At 38.5% G+C, this 22218-nt stretch overlaps 1 protein-coding gene across 2 annotated transcripts in view; it reads left to right on the top strand.

The window, feature by feature from the left end:
* Positions 1-22218, top strand: part of TRPM6 (transient receptor potential cation channel subfamily M member 6) — a 102126-nt gene that overhangs the window by 57234 nt on the left and 22674 nt on the right. For both annotated transcript variants that reach the window (XM_042452252.1, XM_042452251.1), the window contains 7 exons: positions 324-1414; positions 2809-2915; positions 10429-10549; positions 11806-11903; positions 13983-14047; positions 14907-14932; positions 20016-20066. In XM_042452252.1, coding sequence (XP_042308186.1) covers positions 324-1414; positions 2809-2915; positions 10429-10549; positions 11806-11903; positions 13983-14047; positions 14907-14932; positions 20016-20066 — 1559 coding nt within the window. The remainder of the gene's footprint in view (positions 1-323; positions 1415-2808; positions 2916-10428; positions 10550-11805; positions 11904-13982; positions 14048-14906; positions 14933-20015; positions 20067-22218) is intronic.

Raw genomic sequence — 22218 nt, 5'->3', positions numbered from 1 at the left:
TTCATTGCTTTAAGGATGCATGGGTATCACCTGAATCCTTACTGGAAAATGAAATGAATGAATTTTGAAGATTCAATCCACTAAGGAAAAAACAGCTTTTCAGCCTTTGCTCCCACAGTATAGGGAAAGGGTAGGTAACTTGAGGTCCTTCAGATGTTACAGGGCTGCAGCATCTGTGAGTCTTAGCCAGCATAGCCAGGGGTGAAGGATGATGGGAATTGTAGTCCAACAAAATCTGGAACTTCAGAAGTCATACACTTCTGCTATAGTAAAAATGTATACATGGGTGATTTTCTATTATATGTGTATTCTTTCCCCCTTAGAGTTGAAGATATGTTTTCACAGCTGAAGGAGATGCATGAGAAAGTGGTTTATGTCAAAGATGCTTTACTTGCTCTGGACAGCCAGCTAGGACACTTACAAGACCTCTCTGTTTTAACTGTTGATACTTTGAAAGTCATCTCAGCTGTGGACACCTTGCAAGTAGAAGAGGCTCTTCTTGCAGACAAGAATCATGAAACCTATAGGAAACTTCCCCATAGTTGGAGTAATGCTGTGCATTCAGATATTTTGAGCAGCATGGACAATGTGAGTGAGAAGAAATATAATTACTATAGCATGCCACCCTCTCTTCAGAAAAGAGAGGCAAGAAGTCATTGGCAACCAAGAGGTGATCACTACATTCTTAATGCCATAAACCACAATGAGGTCAAATCAGCAGACAAATATCAGAAACAAGAGACTGAAAATGATACCTTTGCTTCCGGAGCACCGTCAGAAAGTAAATCCACCTCCAGGTATGGACAGTTTCTTCTGGTCCCTTCTGGTCAGCGAGGAGTCTCTGAAGATGATGGCTTAAGCTTGGTGTTTTCAGGTTCTTTGAATGAGCTCCATAGAGGTGGACCAAATGCTAAGCCCCCAAGCAGGCATGTCCAACCAAATGTACATGCTGTTGATGATGAGGAAGAAGGAAAGATCAGTCAAGGACCAGAATTGGAACTTTTACCACCCAAGATGCCTGATGAGACTCTAGAAGAAAACTGTACTGCTGCCCAAACATCTAGCATGGCCAGTGAGATCACTCAACCTTTTCAAAATAACAGGGAAGAACTTGGAGGAGGTTATGTGAACTGGGGGTTCTTGGAGGATGAAGACAAGAGTGTTTTTAGTGAAATGTCAAAGGAACAGCCAGGCATACCTTCTGCTAACTGCAGATCTGGTCCTCATCATGTGCACATAAAGGAATCAAGTTCTGACAAATCAGGATACAGCAGTGACAGCTCCCAGTATCATCTACCACTCCAGTGCAACAGCTCATCGATTTGGATCAATCCACTTAGGAAAAGCTGGCCATTCAACAAAACCTTATACTCCCGCAGTGCAGAGAAAATGAAGGAATCCCGCAAAATAAAAGGCAATAACATGTTGTTGTTTAGTCAGCACTATCTCATTTGCTTTTACTGTATTACTGTTCTTCTAGCTTCATCTTCCAGTCTTCTGCATGTTTCTCCTGATCTTTTATTTATTTATTTTTAACAAATGATGGTTTAGTGCTTTTTGGGGGGGAGGGGTTATTTAGTACTTTAAATGTTGTTCCCATAGATGCAGTTCTTGTTTTTTCTTAGATATCTTTAACTTTTACAAGAGGTAGCATATAAATGTTTTAAAAGCAAATACAGAATAAATGTTACACTGTATAAGCGCACTTAACGCTTTTCACATTTGTTTGGTGGTCACAGAGTCAGATTGCAGCTGTGGGCTAGTTCAGAGCTGGGAAATGCTGCTTTTCTGATGACACTTCCCAAAATCGCCTAGGAAACATAGTTGCTGTCTCTGCACTAGATATTGTCCTCTGTTGCAGTTCTGAAACTATGCCAAATCTCATCCATTTTCTTGCCATTTTCTTCTCAGTTGTAAGACATATGTAAGTCAGTTGAAAGACATACTGTATATAAGTCAGAGTTGACTTGGTGTTATGTGCCTTCGAGTCAGCTCTGACTTATGCCAATTCTATCATAGCATTTCGTTGACATGATTTATTCAGAGAGGTTTGCCATTGCCTTCCTCTAAGGCTGAGAGAGTGTGATTTGCCTAAATTAGTTTACACCAAATGGATTTTCATGGCTGATTGAGGATTCAGACCCTAGACTCTCAGATCCCAGTACAACCCTGAAGCCACAACATAATGCTGCCTCAATGGCATATATACCATATATATATATATATATATATATATATATATATATATATATATATGGCATATATATATGGCATATATATATGGGATAGAAATGTTCCATATCCAGAATCAAGAACATTCTGCAATACCAGACACCCACAGCCAGAAAACCCACATTGACATGAAAAAGAACATTTGTTTTGTGTAACAGTTATAGCATGTAACTATATTGTTAAAATGGTACTGAAAAACTGTAACCAGCACAATTTTTGTGTCTTAAAAATGCTGTCATTTCTTCTGTAAAATCAACCAACAAATTGTCTATGGACTGAAACCCTGAGGATATTGTGAAGTCGAAGGCTTTCATGTCCGGCATCCATAGTTTTTTTGTGGGTTTTTTGGGCTATGTGGCCATGTTCTAGAAGAGTTCATTCCTTAGGATATTGTTTATAACTTTTCAGGTCTTGTAACCTTGTAATCCTAGTTCTTTGTTACTTCTGCAACAGAATGTGACTCTGAGGGGATTAAATGTCCCATCTGGCTGGATGATAATTAAATGTGAAATTTCATGCAGCTATTTCTTTAACATATGACTGTCAATCTTTTTCCTCCCTTACTTTCATTCCCAGAGTCATCAAAGCCTACTGAGCCATGTCAGACAGTATGGGCAAAGGCAAAACCAGGAAGCAAAGGAAAGAAGTCTTTAAAGAAGAAACAAAAACCTCTTCAGGTGCCAGTAAGTGCCAGCAGAATTAGAATTTCATGCAATAATTATCCTCTTCCTCCTCCTCCTCCTTCTGTAAAAGCTTAATAAGAGTTTAAAGGTTTATGAATAAACAGAGTTATGCACTTTCTGTGGTGGTGGGATTGCATGCTCCTGTAAGGCCAGAGACTATGCTGATGGTAGTAGTGCTTCTGGTGAAATATCCCATGTCAGACAGGCTTTTGCTGAGGAGCCAGACTAAATGTGCCAAACATATACCAGGCAGCAGCAGTAGTGGGCAGTGACACTGGCAGAGGATCTCTTGGAGACAAGGAAAGTAACACCATAACTAACACTTGTTGGTACTGCAGAGAAGGAGGCACAATAAATCATTAAAAAAAATTAAACCATGAAAATCCTTTGATGAGACAATCCGAAATGAAGCAAGAGATATTGCCAGAAGGCACTCACAAGCTACTAGGGACAACCATGAGTAGCACTGTGGCTAATGATTAGACACCCCTGTGGCAAAGTGGTTAAATGCCTGTACTGCAGCCACTCACAAACCACAAGGTTGTGAGTTCAATACCAGCCATGGGCTCAGCCTGGCATCCTTCCAAGGTCACTAAAATGAGTACCCAGCTTGTTGGAGGCAATTAGCTTACAGTTGTAAACCGCTTAGGGAGTGCTTAAGTACACTGACAAGCGCTATAGAAATGTACTTGCTATTGCTATTACTATAATGATGTAATTGGACTGAAGCTGAAAGGATGTTCAAATATTGATGTGCTCAGAGGTGAAGGAAAGTCGAAAGCTGAACAGCGCATAATAATAATAATAATAATAATAATAATAATAATAATAATAATAATAATAAATAGAATTTATTTATATTTTCCCACCTCTCCCAGGTGGATCAAGGTGGCATTACAACCAAACAATATCAATAAGATACAAGAATAAAACATATAATTTTCAAGCATTAAAACAGTTAAAAACAGTACAGTCAAACAATTATAAGATATAATATTTTGATCCTAAATAGAAGAGTGAATGATGTCTTTACAGAAGATTGCGTGAATAGGGTTGCCGGAAGAGATCCGTCTTAACTGCCCTCTTGAAACCCTCCAAGGAGGTAATAAGATGGATCTCTTCCGTGAAATTGTTCCATAGTTTAGGAGCCACTGAAGTAAAGGTTCTTTGAGAAGCTGAAACCAGTCTGGTTGGATGTACTTCTGACAGATTTCCCCCAGAAATTCTGAGAGTGTGGGGTGGATTATACAGGGAGAGGAGTTCCTTTAAGTAACTCGGGCCCGAGCCATGTAGGGCTTTATAGGTGATAACCAACACTTTGTATTGCACCTGGAAGCTAATAGGTAGCCAATGAAGATCTTTCAAAATGTGTTATATGGTCAAATTTTGAAGAACCAGTGACCAATCTGGCTGCCACGTTTTGTACTAATTGAAGCTTCTGAACTTATTATAGAACAGGGAATGTGAGAGAGCATTAATCAGGGGAAGCTAGACATTGTAAAACAAGAAAGGTATGGGGCGTATAAACATTTAAATATGGGGTGAATGAGCTAAAGTGGACAAGAATGGGACATTCTGAGTCAGATAATTACACTGTGTTTTACCCAGGAAATGAAAAATCTAAGAAAACAGGTGGAAATATTAGCAAGGAGAAATGTAGAAAAAAATTACTCCAACTTAAATTGAAATAGAATATATTTCCCCATGATGAAGAGTCTTCAGATCAGATCAGATAAGTAATTTCTTCAAATAAGGGAGTGAGCTTTGCAAAGTAGAAGACAAAGCTACTCTGTAAATCACTGATGAAAGTGTTTTCAAGAAAAAGCATTTCATCTCTATGAACAACTTTTAAATCCTGATTTTAGGTGGGAGTGTGGTGCAGCTAATCCTGATCTTTCTGTAATGTTCATCTTCTCAGCCTTCAATAATATGATAAAATGGATCATCTTAGAAATTTGAAAGGCACAGCCTGTAGTTGGCTGAACTCTAGACTTGAGAATGCACTGTGTGCTTCAACTTTTAACAGGACTTTACCCTTGTTTTCCAAGTATGCAATGACCTATCTCACATTTGCACAAATATTTGGTTCTTCAGCAGCACTGAACCTTGTGTTAATCCTGCAGCCCTTCTTCACATAATCTGCTCTTGAATACTGAACAAGAGTAGCCTGGCACCAAACAACAATGCATCTCCTCACAACACCATTTGGGGTTAGTTCCTGCTGCTTGGTTTATAGTGAACTGCTAATACGATACTGAATCCATGAACTATGCCAGTCTCATTTTTCAGTAGAAAAAAAAGTAGCCTTGACTACTTCTTTTTAAAATTTTATTTAATTTATTAAACAAAAAGAAAACACACACACACATGTAAAGCTTCAATTATACGTATGCATACATATATAAATACACATACATAATCATACAAAAGAGGAAAAAGGGAGAATCCTTCCATACCTACCATCTATCCTAGCAGTACACATAGTGATTGATTATCTTTGTGTATTTATTTTCGTCGTCCTTTTTCCCCCTCTATTTTCTACTTTCCTATCTTTCCTTTCGATTCTATCAAATAATTCCTTTCTTTCTCTTTCAAACTCTCTCTCTTCTTTCTTTCGTCTAATTCTCCATTCTTGACTCTACCAGCCTACTCTTACCCTCTGCTACTGACTTTTACTTTCTAACTTCTTATCTTATCATTTCTTTCCTCCCTCTCTGAAATCATTCCAAAGATTGTGGAATAACAAAATATAACAATATACAATAAAAAGGGGGAAAATCATTCAATCTGATTAAAATTTCACTTCCATAATTAGCTTCTTTTTCAGATACCCTCGGATGTCTCCCTGCCTTAATACAGTGCGTCCTCGCCTTACGTGGGGATCCATTCCGGATCCCGCCACATAAGGCAAATTCCGCCTATGTTCGAGCCCCATTGTTTCCAATGGGGCTTGTGCATGGCATACGCGGCGGCGCGCGGGGCACAATGGGTGCGCACGCCCATTCAATTGAATGGGATGCGCCGCCCCTTCCTCCCCGCGCCGCCCTGCGGCTTGAGTGCATATGCTCAAGCCACGTATGGCATGCCTGCGTATGGCGCAGGTGCGCTGTATTTGCCTATGTTATTATATCTTCTTATTACTATCTCTTTTGTTACTAGAACTTTTTTTAACTAAAGTACTCTCTATCTTCTAAATTCGATCATGGTAGTTTTCCCTCCATCAGATATCAATCAATCAGTCAATTGCTAAATCCTGCATATATGACTCCATTTAAGTTTCATATATGATTCTACCATTTCCCAATCTTTCTCAAATTTCCCCATATTCCCCTTTGATAACCATCTTGTTATTTTATCTAATTCAGCTTTCTCATAGATCTTGAGGTGCCATTCTTCTATTTCCAGAATTTTTTCTCCATTCCATAATCTTGTGTAAATCAGTCTTGCAACCAAAATTAAATAAAAAAGGACCCTTCCATATTTTTTCTCAATATTATTATCAACTATATTCAATAGAAATATTTCTGGTCTTAATTCTATTTTTATATGAAGTATTTTTTCTGTTTCTTTAGGAATCCTTATCCAGAAAGTCTTGGCTTTATCATATCCGCACAACATATGGGAAAATGTTCCTTTCTCTCTAAGGCACTTCCAACACTTGTTTCCCATTCCTTTATACATTTTAGACAACTTCTCTGGTGTCAGATATCAGCAAAACAGCATCTTGTAGTAATTTTCTTTTATGTCTTGACTTCTGTTATATTTTAGTGTTTTAGTCCAAGTGTTTTCCCAATGTGATAAGTCTATTGTTTGGCCTATATTTTGGGACCATGCTATCATATTTGACTTTACCACCTCTTTCTCTTGGTCTGTTTTTAAAAGAAATTTATATATTTTAGATAACACGCCTTTGTTTTTGGAATCTAATATTTTTTCTAGTTCTGTTTGCTTGTTTAATACATTGTTTAATTTATTGTCCATCAAGTATCTTTCTCTCAGTTGTCTATATAAATACCAATGTAGTTTTATTCCTTCCTTATCTACCATATATACTCATCTATAAGTCTAAAAATTTGTGCCTAAAAATTGACCCCAAAATCCCAGGTTGACTTATTTTTTCTTCATTCCATAATCAGTATGGTATCGTGATAACAATATGGTATTGTGATAGCAGCTCTTTCAGATTTGTTAATGCAGTGAAAACATACAGACTAGAGCAAAGCGTTCATATGTGCCCAGCCATACTAACGGCACCCGTACAGCATCTTGTGGCAGCCCCGACCACACGGGGCACACAACAATGTTGCGTGGGTATCCGCTCACCCAAATGGCACTTGCCGGAAGCGTCGTTGTCAAGGTGTGTGAATACCATTATGGCTCTCCTAAAAAGAAGCCGTTCTAGTTTCTTTTTCCTTTGTGCCAAGCAGAAAGAGTCCTGTGATTAATTGCTTTTAAACAAACAAACAGACACCCTCTCCTGCCCATTCTGTCTGTTGCTGTCTGGGTGAAGGCTGAAACCAAAGTTGAAACAAGAGAGTCTCTCTTGCTGTATACACAAGGGCCTCCAAGATTTTCTCTTGGCCTATCCATGGGTCATGGCAAAATTCCAATTTTTGAAAGGTGTTTCATTAATAATAATAATGGGAGCTGTTTGAATAGAATTTTCAATAGCACTGTCATCTTTATAGCAGAAATCCAGGAGTGACAATTAAATTTTTCCAACTTTTAAAGTTTTTTTCTTTGTTTCTGACCAAATTCTTACATAATAGTTTCTAAATAGATCTAGTTTATTTAGACTTGTTATTTCTAGTCCAAGATATTTTACTTTTATACTTATAACAAACCTTGATTGTGTGTCTAATTCTTTTTCTTCCTCTTTTGACATGTTCTTGGTTAGGACTTTTGTCTTTTCTTTATTAATTTTTTAATCCAATTTTTTTTAATCTGTCAAAATATTATTTAGAAATTTATGCCATTAAAGGGATCTTCAATAAATATCATCAAATAATCAACAAAAGCCCTGAGTTTGCATTCAGATCTTTTGTACTTAATCCCTTTAATATTCTCATCTGATTTGATTTTCTTTATTAAAATTTCCATTTTTAGCAAGAAGAGAAGAAGTGAAAGTGGACACCCTTGATGGGTGCCTTTCTGAATTTTTATTGGTGAGGTTTTTACTCCATTTATTATAATGTGAGCTTCTAGATTAGAGTATATTCCTTTCATCCAGTCTATCAAATTGCTTTCTATCCCTAAATTATTTAATATTTCTAAAATTAATTGCCAATTAATGTTATTAAAGGCCTTTTCCAAGTCTATAAAACATAAAGCCATTTTTGTCACAATTGTTTTCTAAGTGTTCAATCAAATTTATTACATGTCTTGTATTTTGCCTAAATAATCTATTTGAGAGAAATTGACCATCAACAATCAAACTCTTTTCAGAACTTATCCTCAATACTGAATCTGAATACTGACATAACAAAATATATTGTGATGTCCTTTGCAGATTCCTTTCTTTCACTACTTTGGCACTAATCCTAAACATCTTATGTATTTATTGCCCCATTTCCCCCCATAGAGGTTTTCATGAAGTCAGCCAAAATCAGAATAAGAAATTCAAATAATTTTTCATCTGGAATTTATTTTAGACTGTGAATCTTTACATAATGTTCTCTAGGTTTTAGATCTGCCATAGCTCTTGCGTCTAGCTCCTGTTCCTGGTTCAGTGAAAGTTTGATCACCTTATCTTCCATTTCTTTTGTCTTAAATTCTAGGATTTCAACTTTATTTTCTGTTTTCAGGTCCTTGATTACATTGTCTAGTGTCTGTGTAACATTTTGAAGTTCTGTTTTAAAATCTTGTTTTAGCTCCACTCTAAGGGCAATCATTTCCTGATGTTGTCTCTTTATTTTATCCAGAACTATATTTTGTTCTGTTTATTTTGTAGAATACTCTATAGAAGGTCTTCTCTGTGTTTGATTTGCTGCCTGATCAGCAGCCTTGGACTTTGAAGTAATTGACATGATTTAATATTTGGTGGCTTTCGTTTTCTGCTTTGTCACTTTCACCCACCAGGTGTCACTATTTCAATTCTCTAATTTTAAATTGTATTCTAAAGTCTTATTTCAAGTTCTGCCCTTGATCTTCTCCACTGTCAGTAATTATTTTGTCTACTTCCTCCTACAGAATGTATGTTTTATCCAGCTATTGTCGTCTCTCTGGTTCAGGGCCTTGAATTTATAGTTGATCTGCTATAAAATAAGCTCTGAGAGGGAAATTTCTTTTTCAGCAGAATTAATTCTTCTTTTCTTCTTTTTTTTTCTTCTTTTTTAAAGAGTCCAATGTATCACTGCATCAAAGGATATGGGTTTAATTTATTGTCATTGATTAATTAGTTTAATTAATCCAAAGCTCCAAAGTTTCCAAGGTTAAATACAATATAAATCTTTTAGCTATCAGAATTGCAGAGAATAGTTACATGTATTAAGAATAAGTTCATCAGGGTGGAAAGAGTCTATTGTAAAAATCCTTCAATTCGTGCTTTTAAATATATCACACTTAATTAGTATTTCAGATTACTGTATCTGTCATGTTTTACACTCCTCCACTTCTTTTCACTTTCTTTCCTTTTTATTTTGTGTATTTGTCCACGAAATTTGTGATGTTTAATATCTGGATTTAGTTATCCTTGGGGAGTCTAATTCTCTTAATTGGTTCTTAATTAGATGAATGGTTTAATCAGGTATGTTTTCTCTTCTATAGGATTCCCTCTCTGTTCCTTTTCTCCTTCTTTCTGCTTTTTTCTACCACTCACTTTCTTTGTGATCACTTTCTTTTTCTCTCAACTTGACTTCCCTTTCCCTGTAAGCACTATTTACTTGCCACATAGAGAATACCTAAGTTGCTCTCATTTGTTCTTTGTTGTCTAATTTTAATACAGATTCGTCTTCCCTTGGGTAGCAAGGATTTTCTTAATAAAGTTCTTTGAAGTAGTTGTATTAAAGTAAAGCGATAGACAGCCGCGCTTTTACCTTCCTGGCTGAGTAAACTCAGTGCCGTTTCACTCACGGCACCTTCAGACTCTGGGACTCCAGCTCTCTCGCTGCCAACAAAAAGATATCTGGCAAAAAGATGTAAATTTGAGTGGGTTCCTGTATGGAATGTGCACCTCTATGAGCCCCTTAATCCCCTCCATTAAAAGTGGGGATTTTCATTCTGGTTTTTCTAATTCTTCTCCCAGGATTTCGCTAAGAATCACAACTGTCCCAAGCCTTCCTAGGGACAAGTCTTTACGCTGCCATTACCATCTGGAAGCTCCAGTGGCCTTGACTTCCAACAAAAATTAGATTGTTCTCTCTTTTCATTTTTGTTAAAGTTTTGGTTGATTCATGTCATATTTGTAACTAGTTAACATTTCCCTTAAGAACAGTGGGCATTCCTTTTGGGCTGGTTGAAAATGCAACCCCTGTTGGTCCTAGCCTGAATACTCATTTCTCTTTTCTCTTCACAGATGATTACTGTAGACAGTTGTCCACAGAGCATGCAAGTTAGTTCAGAGCCATTGGAGACCTTAGGAAATAAGCAGAAACACAGAACCATCTGGCCAGCTGAGTCTCACTCCAGTCAGCTAAGTATGTAGTCCTATGTAAATAATGGAATGCCATGGCAGCCAGGAACCATACTTGGTGTCGACAGCTGAAAAGAACAATTTTTAGAGAAGATTGTTAAATTTCTTGTGAAGGACTGTAAATGTTCAAGGAACAAGCTAACAGAGAATCACCATGGTCATGTTTTCAAACACCACTGGTTCATAACAGGCAAGCTTCCAAACAAATATGTAGGATACTAGGCATTGAATAATGTATTCTACTTTTCTGCAGGGCTAAGGGTGCCTGCTTCTAACTGCATCCTGTGATGTGCACTTGTTGAACAATTATTTTGATTTGTTTTCCAGGATTAAATTCTACTTGAGCATTATGAATAGAATAATTGATTTATTTCAGCTATAATGGCAGAAGTCTGTCTGTTCCTTTACGACAGTACTTGAGTGATACAATATGCTTCAGATCTACTCCATTAGAGAACACTGTACTGGGAAGAATCTGCATATTGCTTGGTAGCATACCAGCAGCTTTTCCACACTGTAAAAATAAAGCAGTTTGATGCCACTTTAACTGTCATAGCACCATCCTGTGGAATCCTGTGAGTTGCACTTTGGTGAAGTATTCAGCCTGGTCTGTCAGAGAGATATTACAAATTGCAGGATTCTGTAGGATAGAATCATGCCAGTTAAAGTGGTGTCAAAGTGCTTTATTTCTTCCGTGTGGATACAGCCCTGGAAACTTCACAGAATTTGTTGAGAAGAGTAGTGATGGAGCTAACCAGTTTGTGACAGAATGTTCAGAAATAAGAAGAGCAACTTGTCTCCAATCCAAAATGGAAAATAGCTTCCATGCCAATCTGAGTTTGACCTACCCCGTTCCTGTGACCATAAGGCTCCATTAGGCCCATTCTCTAATAATTGCCCAAATTCCTTCAGTAATTCCTGGATGATCATGGCAGATAGAAGCATTCTGGCAGTGGTGACAAGCCATACGGAGAAGGAAAGGCGAATGAGACCTCTTTCTGCTTCTCTCATCAAGGGTGAGACATAATGCATCAACTCTCAAGGCCTAAAAGAGCCCTTCAAATATGCTGCTTCTTGAAGGGCTATTGGGCTGGAGATGTCTTTGGAACAGCTAAATATCTCAAGACAGAGAATAAAACACACTTTCTTAGTATGGACTGTAATGCTGAGTTTTTTACTTGTTTTTTGAACAAAATTGTGTGGGTATTGTTGTTGTTGTAATTCCACATGTGCTCTTGTTATGCTTGTTTCCTTGGCTAGGTTTGGATCACATCAGTGGTATACATGAGAAAATGAAAAATCAAGAAACTGTGAGACACACAGTACAGATTTGTGACTACCTGAGACAGTCACAAGAGGTAAGGCTGGATGATGTATTGGAAGATAGGCCTTTACATTCTATAAATCAAGTCCACTGGATTGCTTTGCCACTCTGGTCTGAATCCATAGCTGAACACAGTAAAGAGACTTTTCTTGAGATATTCCATTTTGTGCAGCAAGCACAGAAGATGCTGGGGAAGAAATAAGGAATTAACATTTAACCTTCCGGAAAGGATAAGAAAAAGACATTAAACTATTGAATCATGAAATGGGAATATATGTGAAGAGAATAGTGTAAAAACTTGAGATTTTATAAGGTAATTCTCTAGACCATTAACAAAATAAAGTGAGTAAGGTTGGATATTTATTAATATATTAGAACATATTTCAGCTTCTTAGCTATTTGGTGATGATATTATTGCTTGCAGTATAGGGATTAAAACATTTATGGATTAAACTCATCAATGAGATGAGGAAAAAAATTCTACTTGCATTTTGTATTATAATTTATTTTTTGGTACTCATTTGAACTAATTTTTCCAGACTAAGGTAAAATGTTGTTGTTGTTGTTGTTGTTGTTTTGTTTTGTTTTGTTTTGGTTGTGTCATTACCAGTTTGGACAATTGTATAGTCTACTGATCAAAGAAGAGCTGAGTATAGAGTGGAATCCCAGCCCAGGGTGGAGCAAAAAGGGCACTTCCCCAACTTGTTGCTGTGGTGCATAGAATGATGCCATGGCAGCAAGGTGGGGTATGCTTGGCCCTCCAGCAGCCCTCCTGGCCTTCCAAATCCTGTGTGGCCATTGCTGCATGGTACCTGGAAGGCAGGAGCCCCACCAAGTGTCACCTGGTACTGTCTGCACCATCGCACCCCAAAGTGACACCACTGGAGTGTACCAAAGTTTGATGAAAATAGCACATCGAGCTAGTGAAACATCACAGCTTTAGCAAAATATTCCATCCCATCCCTACATAGTATGCCTAAGCATCCTGTTAATAATTACAAACAAGGGGAAGAAAATGTTTGTTTCCTCTTGGTTCCATGCTGATTCATCATGAGGTGGAACAGATGGGCAGGAAGGAGCAACCAGAGGCTGCTTCTTCCCAGACTGCCATAGGACCATGGCAACCACATGCTCTGTGGTCCCGGTGCTGGCCCCTGCCATGCTCCCAAATGGACCGTGGCAATGGTTGGATGCAAGATAAGTTCAAAACATTAAAAAGCCTGAAAAACCCACAAAAAAATTAAAAACAATTTAAAATGTATAACAAAAAGTTTAAATAAACAATAATAAATACATAGATAATAATAGACAATGTTAGTAAATTTTGACTCAGAATAGGAAGTTGATAATTTATAATACTCTCCAATCCAACACAAGCTTTACCAAATTGTGGGCCAAACCCTATTCGTCAGTCCCAGTGGAGTAGACCTATTGAATCAATTGTTGAATGGTGAGTCAACTCATATGTAAATTCCACTGATTCAATTGAATTAATCTAGTTAAGATTAACAATAGGATTTAGCCCTCTGAGTTTATTCCATTATGAATAGTAACCCAATCTGGAGAATGAATCCTTTCTTGCTCAACTTACTCACTAGGCCTAAGATTTCATGCTTCATCCTTTCTTCTCTTACTTGGCTATGACAACAGCAGGGGCAGAAGATATTGTTTCCTCAATCTTTGTAGGTGGTTGCTATTATTTAGATTGTAGCATCCAAGATATCAAGGACAGAAGGAAAGACCTAACTATGGCCTCTATTTCTGCCATTGTTTCAGTTGCACAAGCATGTAAATGGGAAATTGAAAATGCTGCCTTTTTGGAATTACAATTCCCAGGATCTATCACTGGACATGCTGCCTAAAAGATTCTGGAAGATGTGCCTGAAAGGCATTTTCCCCATTCTCTTTGAGGGATGATTTACAAATTAATTAGAAATTAATTAGAACTTGCTTATGTTTTTTTTTTAAAAAATGTTGACATTTTGGTTGACTTGCATGATGAAGCAGGCTATAAGTATGAATGAGAAATGTCCAATCATAAATTTAGGGTATGCTGTCATTTAGAAAATGTGTAGACAAAATGATAACATTTGCCCTTTATGCCCCTTTTCAGGATTTAAATAACAGCATAACTTGGACTAGGAAAAACAGGATGAATAATTTAAGCAGAAGCCACTCGTAAGTAGTCTTCTTTGTATATCATGCATGACTTCCTTTGTTTCCTTATAAGACATATTCCCGTGACTGCTTATCTGAGTTATCCATGTCTCCTTTGGTCATCTTTATCTGATTACCTAATTGAGATACCTATGAGGCTTTTAATCAAGGGTGGGTTATTTTTTTCAGCCCAAAGGCTGCATTCTCAGGAACTGCATTCCCATGGCAGGCCAGGCTAAAAGGATAAATAGCCGAGCCTTGTCCATCTATGTCCATCTTTTAGAATGGGAGGAAATGGACAAAAAATTAGGAAGCCTCTCAAAGATGATATTATTGAGGAGGCAGTGTGGCAGCTTGGGGAAGCCCAGAAAACTGGATAGACCATTGTTAATTCTTGTAGTTATCCTGTGTGTGCCAATCCACTGATCATGTTCCTAGTGTCCCAGTACCGGGCAACCCTGGCTTTCCTATGCAGGATTATAAGGGTACATTTCCTTATAATGCATGTGAATTTATATTAATCTGTGATGTTTGTAAATTTGCATGATAGCTAGAATTTTTAGAATACAGGCATTTCTATATAGAGTTATAAAGAACAGTGCAGTTCTTTGTAGCACAGTACAGTTGAAAGCTCAGAACAAATAAAAAATGAATGAAAGGTGGGAAATATATGTTTTCATCAGTAAATACGAGAGTTATTAAGAAATCTATGTGAACACATTAATGCAACACAAACATTTTTGCTATTTGCAAAACAAAGATGATTTTTTTCTGGCAGTTTTTCCGGTACCTTCAAACATTAAATTAATCTACCTTATATAATTATTTTTCTTCAGCCCCAAACCATAGAATCCTAACTGTACTATTTGATTTTGGACAGGTTGAAAAGTTCATATGGAAGTGACAGTAAGTTTTTACATTTTTTTATTTGTGAATTGAATAGCAAACTGCATAAGTGAATAGAGATCAGCCCGAAAACCTCTATTAATGCCCATTTACCATTTTGCCAACCTTTCTGTTTTGAGTACCATGTTAATCCCTTAGTATGTTTGTTGTTTGTTTGAAAAATCTCCAACACATTTTACTGAACTGTTGTTCAACCAAAAAAGGAGGGGGGGCATCAGTTCTTGTTACTTATATAAATGGCTTCATCACGATAAAAAAAGTCTGAAGATCACAAACATTTGCTGCCCATTGGTCAGATGAAACATTGATTTTCACCTAATTTGAGAAGCACATGTTAGGATGAATTATATGTTCGATATATATACGATTATTCACATGCACATACAATTTAGAACCATTTGTCTTTAGTGTCTTCTCTAAACCACTGGCCTATCTCTAATTTCTAGGAGTCCAGTCTAGTGTAGGATATATTTTTTAAAAAATCCAAAAATTTTCTTTTTGTACTAGTCCTAAAACACACAGGCCAAAAGTGATGGCTTCGGGCCAATCCGAGAGCATGGCACACAGATGATGCATGCCCCTGGATTAGGTTGAAGTTGCACTGCAGCTGCTTAAGGCAGCCTTGGGTCACTGGCAAAAGGAATGCAAAAAAAAGGTGCTCCTTTCAGCTTGCTGGTGGCCCATTTGGGACCATGCTGGTGGCTGGCCTTGGGACTGCAGTGTCTGGTTGCTGTAGTCCTGCGCTGATCAAGGAGTGACCAGGGATGGAGCGGCAAGAGGCCTCTCCAAGCTGCCAGTTTGCTTGAATGACTAGTTTCTCTTCCATTTGACACATTTTCAAATCTTCTAAGACAAACTGTCCCTTCCATACTTTTGTCACATCTTCTCTGCTCATTTTGTTTTCTATTTATGCAAGATACCTCTGAGCTAGAGCAGTTGGGCAAGAAAGAATGACTCATTCCTGATTTTTCTGAAAGCGGGTTGAAACTGCTCTGTCTGCAAGGCTCACTTCCAGAGTAGGTAGAATATTCATGGCCCAACCACATAGTGTGGCATCAAGCCATGCCGCTGGGTAATTTTTTTTGTTGCCTTCCCACCATGCATTCACAGTGTGCCCAAACACACTGTTTGTGACCTCCAAATAACTTCTGTGTCTGTCCAGATCAGTCACACAGTTGCATGTGCAACGCTACACTGATTCAGGACATTGGTGCGTCGGTGTGCAAAAGATGCATTGGCAAAAGCACAATCACGGAAGCCCCACATACATGCCCCCTTCACCCCATGCCCCCCTGTTGGATTGTCTGGTTTGTGTATGTTGCAATTACATCAATTGGATTTTCTCAATTTCATCCCACACATGCATTGGAGTGTTTATATGCAGGTACAAAGATGCACATTTTCTGGGATAAGCCAGAGTATCCTGACCTCTTTTTGCTCCAGTTTTTATCCCCAAAGTGTGGCCTCATTTTGGTTTCCACCCACTTTTGAGGCATGCATCATAGATTCTCCTCCTTCAATGCAGCTGAAAGTTGCTTTATTTTGCCTGTCTGTTTCACCCCTCTGTCAAAAGCTGTTTCAATCGGTTCCCTCTGCTCACACTATGTCTCTCCTTCTCTAATTTCCAGTCATATTCCTTTTCATTTTGCTTCATGTTTTTAAAGCTTTATGCCCTGATTATGTCCATCTTTTCTTGATTCCTTTATTTTATCCAAATTCTTCCATGCAAAGGGATGCTGTAACACCTTTGAGACTAACTATGTGAAAGAAGTTATAATGGCGGGATACAGACCGCCAATTTGGGGCGGTCTGGCCCTGCCCCTTTCCCCGGAGTATCGGGGCTTCAGTGGCTACACCGGCAGCCGCTGAGGCCCCGATCCGCCGCTTTTCGGGCTGCGGGGAAGCGGCAAAAGGCCGCTTCCCCGCAGCCAGAAAAGGGGTGTCCCTCGGGCTTCAAGCCCCAAGGAAACCCCGCGGCGTTGGAGCAGAGACGGGGCGCTATGGCCCCTTTCTCGTTTAGTCGCTGGGGCAGCCCTTCAGACGGCTGCGCCCAGCAGACTAAACCCGGAAGGAGCTCCGAAATGGAGCTCCTTCCTGCTCCGTGTCCAGGGCGCACTAAGCGCCCTGGCGCGGAGCTACTACGTCATGGACGCGCCGCCCCGTCTAAAGGCGGCGCGGCCATGACGTACTCATGGCAGCGCCCGTGCAGAAGGGCCGCCGCCGTTTAGTGCGTGTTCGCCACGCACTAGGGTTAGGGCGGTGCGAACACGCACTAAACTGCCGGTCTGTAACCGGCCATAGTAAGCTTTTGCAGACTTGATCTACTTCCGCAGATGCAAGTCTACAAAAGCTTGTGCTAAAACTTCTTTTACACAGTCTTAAAGTTGCTAACAAGATTCCCTTACATACTGATATTCTCAACTAACACTGCTATGTCTCTGAATTCTACCCCAAAGTTTGGCATGTCCTGATAGTTTCTGCACCTGAGAGAGCATTTGTCTTCCTCGCTACCATGCCTTGTTATTATCTACATCTGTTAATAAAGCCATATGCATAGTTACGCTAACCAAACCTTCCCTCAAGTGTTGCCCTTAAATTATTCTGAAGAGTCAGATTGGAAGGATCCTTTACATATTTTACACCTTCAGGCATTTCAAGAAATAAAATATTTCCCACAAAATTAGCAAAATGAATAGTTTTGCAAATTTCTATTTCCTTCTTTTTCACCAGATTCTGATAATTTCAATCCATAATGTCCTTTTAACAGGATCCTGTTGGTTAGTCCTAACTAGGGTAGACCCATTTTTAACTTCTGTATATTTTTATGCGATTTTATATTGTGTGTAGATGTTTTTAATTGCTTTGAATTTTAGTGAGATTTTAAATATCTTGTCTGTGAGCTGCCTTGGGTCCCTCCGGGGAGAAAGGTGACATATAAATGAAATAAATACATAGAAAAATAAATAAATAAATAAAATAAGTAATTTGTGTCAGTAACCTTTATTTGGTGAGGGGAATGTAATCGCTAGGAATACTTCTCTTGTGGTCAGTTTAGTTGTTATTCTGCATCATGGTTTTCTAAGTAACCAGAGTTAAAAACTAGAACTTGGGAAAAGGTTGGACTTTATTTCTTTTTCGCACTACAACTTCCTAAATCCTACCTGTGTTGTTTCTGAATACAGTGGTGCCTCGGGTTACGAAAGTAATTCGTTCCGCGGCCGCTTTCGTAACCCGAAAAGCCTTCGTAAGCCGAAATGCCATAGGCGCTAATGGGGAAAAGCCGCGATTCCGTGTAAAATAGCGCCGAAAAGCACCAAAAGTTTTTTCGTAACCCGAAAAAACATTCGTAACCCGGAACAATAATTCCCTATGGGATTTTTTCGTATCCCGAAAATTTCGTAACCTGGGTATTTCGTATCCCGAGGTACCACTGTACCTATATTTCAAAAAGTAACTTTCCAGTCACTGTTTAAAACTTAAAGCATGAGTTATGGGGCTTACATGACTGTATGCCCAAATACTACAACTTATAGCGCTTCTTTTCTACTTGACATTTTCATCTGCCTGGAACTCTTCTTCTTATGGTACAAATGTCCATCCCATAGTAAACTAATAGTAACTATTGTTGTTGTATGCCTTTAAGTAGTTTCCAACTTATGGTGATCCTAAGGCAAACCTATCATGGGATTTTCTTCCAAGGTTTTGTTCAGAGGAAGTTTGCCATTGCCTTCCTCTGAGACAGTGAGCATATGACTTCCCAAGGTCACCCAGTAGGTTTCCATGGCTAAGCAGGAAATTGGTCTCCAGCGTCATAGTCCAATATTCAAACCACTAGGCTACACTGGCTTTTTAAGAGGTGTAACTAAGGTTTGTGAATTTAGACATCATGCAGATGATGATCAGCCAAAACATGATTTACAAACCTACTTGAAACCATAAATTCTGCTTTGTCAGCTCAGTCTACATGGGTCAATTAAACTGATTTATCCCACCTTTACCCTCACCACAACCCATCTACACAAAGCAGGGCCAAATTCTTGATTTGAATGCAGACTGCCTTTATGAGGGAAAGCCAGTTTTACACCAAATCTTTCATATCCCTGCCTAAATCAGTTTTTCAAAACTTATCTTTTAATCTGGACTTTGCAGGGAAATCCAGAACACACCATAGCAATGCCAGGGGGCTGTTTACATGTCCCACTGTATTGCATGGCGCTACCACCCCTGTCATTAGTCTCTCTTTTTGAGGTTACAGCAATACATCCAGGCATGTGATTGATGCTGTGCACCTTGTTTCTGATCTCAGAGGAAGCAGCTGATGCCAGAGGTGGTGGTGCTGGATGGCACAGTGGGACATATGTGTAGACACTCACCCAGAATCACTATGGAGCACAGAGGTAATCGGGGACATCCAGAGGAGCTCTGTGGCCAGAATACTCCAGTAGCAGCCTAGGGTATTCTGGCCAGAGTAGATAAGACCTTAATCATTTCAAACTACACTTGAGCATTCTTGACCATATTTTGACATAGTGTTTGACACATCTTTCTTTGGTAAAAGCAGAGCTTGACTTTGTCCAGTGCAGATTCTAAACCACTTTATAAGTGCCTCTTTAAATTAGATTTCAGTTATTTGATTGTTGGTTTTTTTTAGATGTCATGGATTAATGAACCAGTATTGCTACAACACCAGTGTCATAATGTAGTTAATGGGATGCATAATGACTAGAGATAGATTTAAGGCAATCAAGGCTCTGTGATCCCATGAAGCATAGTGAACAGTAAAAGGGTCTTTAAGTTTTTACCATCCCTGAACTACAATTTGTCTCTTCAGCTTTGGGGAAATTCAGTGTCCTTGACTTGAATATTAGTGTCATTTTGCAGTCCACAGTATAATTGTTTGTTGTTTTACTGATAGTTTGCACAGACCATATTTTGAACTTTATAGCACAAGTTTAATCCACTTCTGTAAAAGGCTAAATCAGCTGCTTTGTTTCATAACAGTCTTGAATGTGTGATACCTGCAATGGCACATTTGTCTCTCTTCCCCCGGTTAAATAATAATATATATTTTTTATTCCTCCAGTAATTTCATTGTCCTTAAAACCCCCTCAAGATCTGCACCATCACTACTCAGGTAAGTAGTGAGTATTCAAATGGTAGCTGAACCACTGCATTAGTCGATAAGCATATTAATTCTCTCCCTCTGTCATTTTCTGATAGTCTCACTTTGAAGTAGCTCTTTATCATGAGCAGTACATTAAGATTATTCCTAACACAGAAACCTGAGAAGATTAAGATTACAGTATTTATTATTTTAGCACTAGCTTCTGCATATCAAGTAGTTATTGGCTAAATAATTTTAGGGAGAAAAAAAATATGAAAGGGAATAAATGATAGATTCACAGCCAAAGGCAACACTAGGAGATGACAGAAGATTCCTGGGAAACACATAAACAAGAATGTGCTAATAGCCATCGTCTCCTACTCGTGTGAAAATACAACGTATACTTTTTTCTATCCAGCTTGTCTAATTGCTTATTATCAGTTGGTTCCCCCCACCCCCCATCAAAAAAAATCTCTAGGGAAATTAATCTTAGATACATGGTAGCTGTGGCTTAAATATTCTAAAGGTGCCAGATCTTGTCTGATCTTGGAAGCTAAGCAGGGTCAGTTTTATTTAGAATTTTGATGGGGAACTGCCACCGAATACCTGCTGCTGTAGGCTATATTTCAGAAGAAGGAATTGGCAAAACCACCTCTGAGTATTCCTTAACTATGAAAATCCTATGAAATTCATGATGAATGCACACATGCGCACATACACACACATTTTGTGTAAGAAACCAGTAAGTAGAGAAAAACAAATTATTATATACAGAGGAATTGAAGTGGGCTAGGCTATACAGGAGAAACCTTATGTGCCATGCCATACTTCAAAAAGAGATAGTTTAGGGGCAGAGTTTTGGAATGTTACTTTTTAAAAGTAGAACAACCAGAATCCTCTACCTAACAGCCAAACTAGTTTTCTTCTTTGTGATTTGTGTGCATTAAGTGTGTCTTCCTACTAGGGCCCTCCGTTCTGGTAGTCTAGGTCTGCTGTCCCAGCCCAGGATTTCATCTGCCCCATCCCAGATTCGCCCCTTTTCAGTCGCTGCCTCTCACTCCTGGAACCTTCTTCCCCCGCGAGCAAGAGCCATCACTTCTTTAACCAGCTTCAAAACGGAGCTGAAGACCATCCTGTTCAGGGCAGCGTTCCCAGGCATTGCATAATTGTCACTTGCTATTTGATGTTCTTTTCTTGCTTGTTTTATTGAATCATTTCCTGTATTGCTATGTATTTTATATGTATTATCCTACTAGAGAGGCCCCTTCCCCACCACCCACTCCTTTGTGTTGTGTCTTTTTAGGAGTAAGCCTGAGGCAGGGAATGTCCAATTAAAAAGACTTGTTGTACCGACTGTGTAAATTTACAGCGCTTTATAAATAAAAGGTTAATAATAATAATAATAATAATAATAATATAATATAATAATAATAATAATCTTATCCATGAGCAGAGCCATGAACAGAATTTCCAAAGTTGAGTACATTTCAGTGGAGGCGGGGAGACACTGTCCTCTTTCTCAAAGGGCCATGCTGCACCTTGCTGAAGCTATTCTCTGCTCAGTTTCTCTCCATCCACCACTGCAGTGACATCATTCGGAGTGTTCTCTTTTTTGCTGAGTAGCAAACCCTTCCATTACTTTTCATCTTCCTTCCTTCTTTTCTTTTATTTCCCTCTGTATTTCATTAAAAAGTTATTACTTTAGAAATAGAAGTATTTATTTATTTTCATTAAAACTATCCTCACAAATATCAACAAATCTTCAAAGGGCCTTTTCCCAGACGGCCTTTTCAGCTGCCACTCCAAAAATCTGGAATGACATGCCAGTGGAGGTTTGTCAGATCACATCTCTTGTCGCTTTTAAAAAGGCGATAAAATGACCCTCTTCCAGTGGGCCTTTCCAGACTAACCTTTCTAAAACAGAATCAACTGCCCATATTAATCAGCCCCCCTCATTATTGTCTTATTGCTGTCATTTCTTGCCAAGCTGTTTTAACTGATGTTATTCCAGTTAAATATTTTTATTTTTATTTTTATTATTTTGTATTGATAGGAGGGAAGGTAGAAGGGTGGGGTTTTTCGGTGACTGTTTCATTATTTTTTTCCTGTGACTTTGTATTTAAAAATTTCCTTGTTGTTACCCGCCTCGAAACTCAAACGGGAGAGATGGGATACAAATAAA

Source organism: Sceloporus undulatus, chromosome 2 (genome assembly GCF_019175285.1).
Source record: "Sceloporus undulatus isolate JIND9_A2432 ecotype Alabama chromosome 2, SceUnd_v1.1, whole genome shotgun sequence".
Lineage (NCBI taxonomy): Eukaryota > Metazoa > Chordata > Lepidosauria > Squamata > Phrynosomatidae > Sceloporus > Sceloporus undulatus.
The sequence above is the reverse complement of the archived record's forward strand: the minus strand, read 5'-3'. Positions and strand labels throughout refer to the sequence as shown.